Raw genomic sequence first — 6584 nt, 5'->3', positions numbered from 1 at the left:
AGTGATGCTGCAGTGTTGTTTGACCTGAAGCATACAGCGTTTAGGACCCAGATCACTCCCAGATTTAAGAGCATCTTAGTCCGACAAATACGACAATAACAACGGCCGCTTGCATGTTCTGCAAAAAAATGTGCTTTGTTGTGTATCTGACGGACAAACACCAAACCAGTTCCACATCACTGAAGTTGCACCATTTTTACAAATCAATTCTGGTTCATCTGTTTCACTCAACAATCGGCCATGTGCGTATGAAAACAAAGGCACTGCGCATGCGCGTTTTACTCATATTCTATCGCGATATTTCATTTTCCTATCGTTGCCTAACATTATACCGGTATTACCGGGAACGGTATAATATGGCCCAGCCCTACTACTATCATTATTCTATGTCACAATGGTTATACATAACAATTCCTTTTTTTCTGGATCTAAGTAGCTACTATTTCTGAGCCGTACTCCAATTTTAACGCTCGTTCCTTTGTATGCAAACAGGAACTGGGGAATATGTAAATAATGACAGCTACATTGTGGGTTATGCCATGCGAAAACACTTTGTGATCAGACTGCAAGATTGTCTGCGGCAGCTGTGATGGAGCCAGACTGATCTGATCTCATCCTGTCACAGTTTAGTTCTTCTCAGCCAGCAAACAGTGGAGCAAGACTTTAGCTGTGCCACCATCTACAGCTTTATAGCTCAGTTCATTAAGGGAAAGTCTGCACAGGCTACTCACAACTTATTGGAACCAAATGTTAAGGCCTTCCAGGTGTATCTCACTTTACACTCCCACCTACTTAAGCAACGGTCACCTTTTCTGGTTTGTCAGACAGGCAGTAGGCATGTTAAAACTAGGCCAATTGTTAGATTACTGCATTCCAGCTTTGTGTTGGTACACAGTGCTTGTCAGAACAGAACAGTTTTCACAACCTCTGTTGATACAGGATCACGTGCTGTTTGCTTCTCAGCAAGCTGAATAATACAAAACCTGGTGAAGAAACAAAGCACGGGCACAGAAAGAACCTGTTACATTGGTATGGGTTTTTAAACATTCTTTACATACTGATCACTTACTGTATGAATGAAATGTAGGCCTCACAGAACCCTGTCTGAGCTACACACTGGTCGGAAACAAAAGCATGTTGTAGAAAGGCTTCGATTCCTCTTTTATTTATTTTCTTCAGCTTGTATTGTTGATAGTTGAGATGTCTTTTAACAGTATCTCATTCTTCCCTGTTCTAAACCTGAGTGTTGAGGGACGGTTTCTCTCCATCAGCGTGTGGGGGAGAGAGTTTTTCAGCACCGGTGAGTGATGAGGGGAGGCTCAAGGCCAGGGTAGTGATAGCAGGAGGAGAGCTAGGCGTCTAATTAGCACTGACAAAACTCAGCATGCGGTTTGTTTGGCGTCCAAGTTGCCATGCCGACTGCTTCACCCCAGCCATTAGGAGATGCTGATCCTAGAGCAGATGTTATATTAGTTTCTTCACCTTTCTGAGCTGCTTTTTCAGCTTGGTTTAAATGCATCTGCTCACCTGCTGTTTTCAGAGTAACATCTTATAAAAAGATAAGACAAAGAGGCCAAAGCATGGATGTTTTCATCTGGTCACTGATCCTTCTCTGAATGAGCTCCAGTCAAAAGGCAGAAACATGTGATTTCAGTTTGGGTGTTGTCCCCTTCTAAGAAAGAGCCACTTCAGACATGTAGCGGTGCTACAAATATCCCATTCTGACCACTTATCAGGCTTCATATCCAGCTCTTTGTGGAGGTGGACTCTCTGCTTTGAGAGGGCGTATTTTTAAAGTCTCTATGGTATAAGTGCATTGTATTTGGGGTATTATTTAATGACTGAAAGGAAGACAATTTATTATAGTACAAGTTCTTATTGACTCTCTGTAACTTGTCATATTAGCAAACTTTGAAGCTACAAAGCAGTTGCTAGTAGAAAGCTGTGCGCTTAACTGCAATGTCTTTAACTTTTATTTTAATTTATTATTTTTATATTTTAGTTTTAAAAGTAGTTTTTGTGAAAACTGTCACCACAAGGTGTCACCGTTTCACTAGGTTGTAGTATAGCATTACATTTTTATTTTTTTATGGACATTTGAAATATGTTTAATTTTGAGAAACTGCAGTCTCTGTGCTCTTCTAGCTGCCAAAATAAGTCGGGTGAGTGTGATAGAATCATGAACTCTTTACAAGTATTGCGCTAACATCTGGTATATCTCATTTTGGACACAGCAGATTGGACTTACTGCACCATCTTGTGGTTCAAAGTGGTATTACATGGAAGTACAGCCAAGCCCTGTTTGTACTACAGTTGTCTCTGCACAAAGACATCTTGGAAATGGAAATGATGAGCTGTTGTTTCTTTGCCAAAACCAAAAAACCCCACTATGTACATACAGTAGCTGTGATGGTTCTAAAAGTTTCATGATCCTGACGGTTAAGTCTCGTTTTGTCTCTCAGGCTTGATGGAGATCCTACCAGACCGCTGCACCACAATTGCTAAGAAGGAGCTGATCTATGCCGGTACAGTGGGCCTCATTTGCTGGCTGGGCGGGATCGTCTTCATCAACCGCAAGAAGACGAGCGATGCCAAAAGCGTGATGGCTGATGCCGCCAAAACCATGTTGGACGACCAGGTAACCTGCCTCCAGTTAACACAAGAAACATCTTCATCTCAAGGTTCTGTTGTAGTCTTTGTTAGAGAATGTGAGCTGGTTAAATCAACCTTGTCTTATGACTTTCACAGATTCGTCTGTGGGTATTTCCAGAGGGAACCCGTAACCAAAATGGCGACCTGCTGCCCTTCAAAAAGGGTGCTTTCCATCTGGCAGTGCAGGCACAAGTAGGTTTATTTATTTGCTTTAAAGATCTTAAATCTTACCTTGTACGTAGAGGGAAGGAGTGTTGGAGCTCTCCTAGCTTTTTGCTTCATCCATACATGTAAACATCCTGTTTATTCTCTTTACTCTGTCAGGCTGTGATGATTCTGTTGGTATTTCAGGAAGCTTCTGCCAGCTTAGGGTTCCCAATAGTGAGGGGGCCGATTTCAGACACGTGGGGGAGCTAGCAGACTTATGTGGGGCAAGACTAAATTATGAAATCATAATTTAGTAGAGAGCACAGCTTGCAGCCAGGTCATTTTCTATATTTTTTCGGCATTGTGTTTGACACAATGCTAGTGCGCTCTCACAAAGTGATTGGTGGGACAGCAGCAGACATGACCTCTAGTTCAGAATGGCTGCAGCTCAGCTGTGCAAATTTATGAGCTTTATCTCTGCGTGCATGCAGGTGGGAGGTCTCTGTTCTCCAGTTAATTCATATTTTCATAGCAACACTCGGGGTCAGAAAGGTGGGATAAATTACACATACGCAAAAAGAAAAACACTCTCGAATGAGACCTAGCCATGAAGCTACAACGGTGTGTGCATGTGTGAACCCAGATTTTGTAACTTGCAGCTGAAGATCGATATCAGTCGGGTTCAGATATGCACCAGTCTGCAAAAATAAAGCCCTGCTGCTCCTCGTTAGAAAACACATTAATATTTTGGTAAGAGGTTCTTGCGCTTTAGAGCGCTTGCTAACGCATTCTCCAAACAGTGTTTAGTGGATGTTAACAAAAGCACTTTGTTTGTATTTGAAGTGCCGGAGTAACTCCATTTGAAATGTGTTGAATACAGTCTGTTTCACCTTTTTTCTTCTTCTTTTTTACACACTTGAGACTGTTTCTCTCTCTGCATTTGCTTCTGCTGAGTTAGGCCAGCCTTTTCATTCGTACCCGGCCGGCCAGATTGAGTGGAAACAGGACAGCCCCCAGGGGGAGCCGCGTTTGGCTCAGTCAGCCCCGCTGAAGGGCCACTCGGGGCCTTGAGACAGAGCAACTCGGCCTCTATTAGCGGGAGTGGAGGAGATGGAGAATGCTTGTGTCATGCTGAGTTTGTGTGTGTTGGAGAAATGTGCTGCTGGTTTAATCAGGCATTTCGGCCTTTTTTTGATTGGTTTAGAAAGCATTTCCTTTTAGGGCTTCTTTTCTGTCTCTTTTCTTATTTTTGCCTTCGTTTTTTTTTTTTCTTTCTTCCAGGTACCCATCATACCTGTCGTTTTCTCCTCCTACAGCAACTTCTACCTACGGAAAGAAAAGCAGTTCAAATCAGGTAACTGTCCTCAACTTTTTAATTTGTGTTGGGTCAAATGACAATAACATTAAAACAACAGCTCGATGTTCCCCGAGACTCCTGACTCTAAAGTTTTTTGGGGGTTTTTGCCCTGCAGGAATCATCAGATTGAAGATCCTTCCAAAGATTGAGACAAAGGGGATGACTTCAGACGATGTGGCATCCCTGTCTGACAAATCCTTTGACCTGATGCGCGCTGCCTTCCTGGACATCTCTGACTCCATAACCCGGAGCAACGGGCCCGTAAGGCACTGAACATTGATCTTCCACCTGCCCCCTGTTTTTTCAGCCCCATGTCTGAGGTCCACCCCTCCCCAAGGCCCCCCCACTCTCTGCCCCAGGTTGTCCCACTGCCTTCAGGAAACAATGTGACACAAGTCTTTTTGTGACGAAAGCTCTTCATGTCTAGTTGACGCCTGGTCCGGTCCACCTCTGGCCTGAGCACACAGCACAGTCAGTCCTGACCCTCACTGTCGCAGCAGCAGCTGCTCTGCACTTTGTGAGCGGAGTGACGGACGGCGAGCCGAACAGTCTGGGTGTGTGTTGTTCATGCATGCCTTTTGGATGGCTCTGTCCACCTTTCATCCTTGCTTTGGAAATCTCAGCTTTCTTATTGTCTTACTTTATTGCTGTTTTCTACTTTTCTTTGGCCTTTTATCTTCACCTGCTTTTGTTCGTTTTGCCTTCTGTTCAGCAGATAAACTTTGCGGGGTTTTTTTTTTTTTTTCCTGATCATAAATGTCAGTGGATATTTATGTTTTCCTCTCATGCTGCCTTGGTTTTAGTTCTCTTCGGATGCTTAAACAGACATACACAAAATCAAAGTACCCCATCTCATTTCTTCGCTTTTAGTTCTTTTCTGTTTCTCCCCTTTATGCATTCCAGTCTTTTGCTCAAAGACAAAAATGAGTGCGGGTCTCCACAAAGTGCGGAGCGTGTGGAAGGAAAGGACACCCACGACTTTCTATAGCTCTGTCGCTCTAGATTGAACTCTGTATCCACATTGGCTCATCAACCCAATGACCAATAGCTCCATGACACGCTTCATGATGTCAGAAGGCAAGGAATGCAAGATACCGTGTATAACAACAGCACCCATCTGTACTGGATTTATGGACTTCAGTGAACTGATCAGTTCTCAGTGTCGTATGTTGGTGTATCCCTGTACATTCTTCCAGTTTGTGTCTCTCTCCAAAAATGAATTGAAGCAACCGGTCTGCAGCAAGTGTCCTCCAGCAGTGCTCTAAACTCAAACTCTAATTTCACACTCTTGCTTTGTTGTTGTTGTTGTTTTGTTTTTTCAGGATCACCTTTATGCTCCTACTCATATACAAAGTGTCAAAAGAAGTGAATTCTTTAAGTGCAATGTCCAACTGTTTCAACGTTACTACTGTTCCAAAGTGCGAGCTACCTGCTGTGCCATGACAAAGATGTTTTGGGAGGTTTCCAATGTGCGTGGGGTGGTTTATTTTTGTTTGTTTGTTTGTTTGGGTTGTTGTTGTTTGTTTGTTTTTTTTGTTTTTTTTTATTACTATCTCCTTACGGTCTACTTAACTGGTGACCCCTGAAATTATTTAAGGCAGTTCTTGCCACAAACAGGGGGAGGAAACCTATGAGATGATTTAGATCTCTAGTATTTGTTCATTTATTAGGATTAAATCAAGGAATCCCAAAGTACTAACAAACTCAAGGATCTAATGACTGAAGATGTGTTATGTTGATTGGGTGTGATGGGAAGCCTGTTTTTTGTTTTTGTTTTTTAAATCCTATGAGAATAAGTTATTATATTTAGTTATGATGTTCTGATTATTTAACCTCACTGGAAACTATTAGATTATTTAAACAGGAAAAAGTGCAAAAATTTGGCCTGAATTTTGATTGTTGGCATCATTGGGTGAGTTTTGGTTAAAATGGATTTGTTGTATGATTTGTACTGAAAATGTCTTCGGACCACTGACTGAACCGCTTTCGTTTACACCCAGGTCTTAGTTTCACTTCGCTCAGAGTGCAGCCACAAAAATTATTAATTCTGCCCATCAAACACAATCTGAGAATGTACCACAGCATTCAGGACAGTTGTTTGTTACTAATTGCAATTTTTGAAAAAAATGACTTTTGCTTTCTTTATTAAAACTGTGACGTTGCTTTGCATGTACTTGGCATCAAATGTAGGTGACTTATTGGGTTGAGCACAAGGCATTAGGCTTAGTCTAACCTTGTTGTGCGCACTGACCTCCTGAGGAGCTCATGTGAATGGATTTATGGATACTTTGGTAGTATGCCCTGCTACGTGCGTTGCTGTTCGTAGTTGAGTGCACTTACTTTTAGTGAGCCCTGCTTTGGTGACATGCGAGTCTGATTTCAGACAAGTTCCTAATCCAGTTTGGATCATAAGCCCTTACTATTAATC

General features: G+C 42.4%; 1 protein-coding gene across 1 annotated transcript in view; it reads left to right on the top strand.

Moving 5' to 3' along the window:
* agpat2 (1-acylglycerol-3-phosphate O-acyltransferase 2 (lysophosphatidic acid acyltransferase, beta)) overlaps positions 1–6577 on the top strand; it is a 15095-nt gene extending 8518 nt beyond the window's left edge. The window contains exons 3-6 of the mRNA XM_005720194.1: positions 2463–2638; positions 2749–2844; positions 4081–4153; positions 4272–6577. Coding sequence (XP_005720251.1) covers positions 2463–2638; positions 2749–2844; positions 4081–4153; positions 4272–4429 — 503 coding nt within the window. The 3' untranslated portion in view covers positions 4430–6577. The remainder of the gene's footprint in view (positions 1–2462; positions 2639–2748; positions 2845–4080; positions 4154–4271) is intronic.
* The last annotated feature ends 7 nt before the right edge of the window (positions 6578–6584 follow it).

This window comes from Pundamilia nyererei, unplaced genomic scaffold (assembly GCF_000239375.1).
Source record: "Pundamilia nyererei isolate P.nyererei 1_Seehausen unplaced genomic scaffold, PunNye1.0 scaffold00002, whole genome shotgun sequence".
Classification (NCBI taxonomy): Eukaryota; Metazoa; Chordata; class Actinopteri; order Cichliformes; family Cichlidae; genus Pundamilia; species Pundamilia nyererei.
Note: the sequence above shows the minus strand (reverse complement) of the source record. Positions and strands in the feature narration are given on the sequence as shown.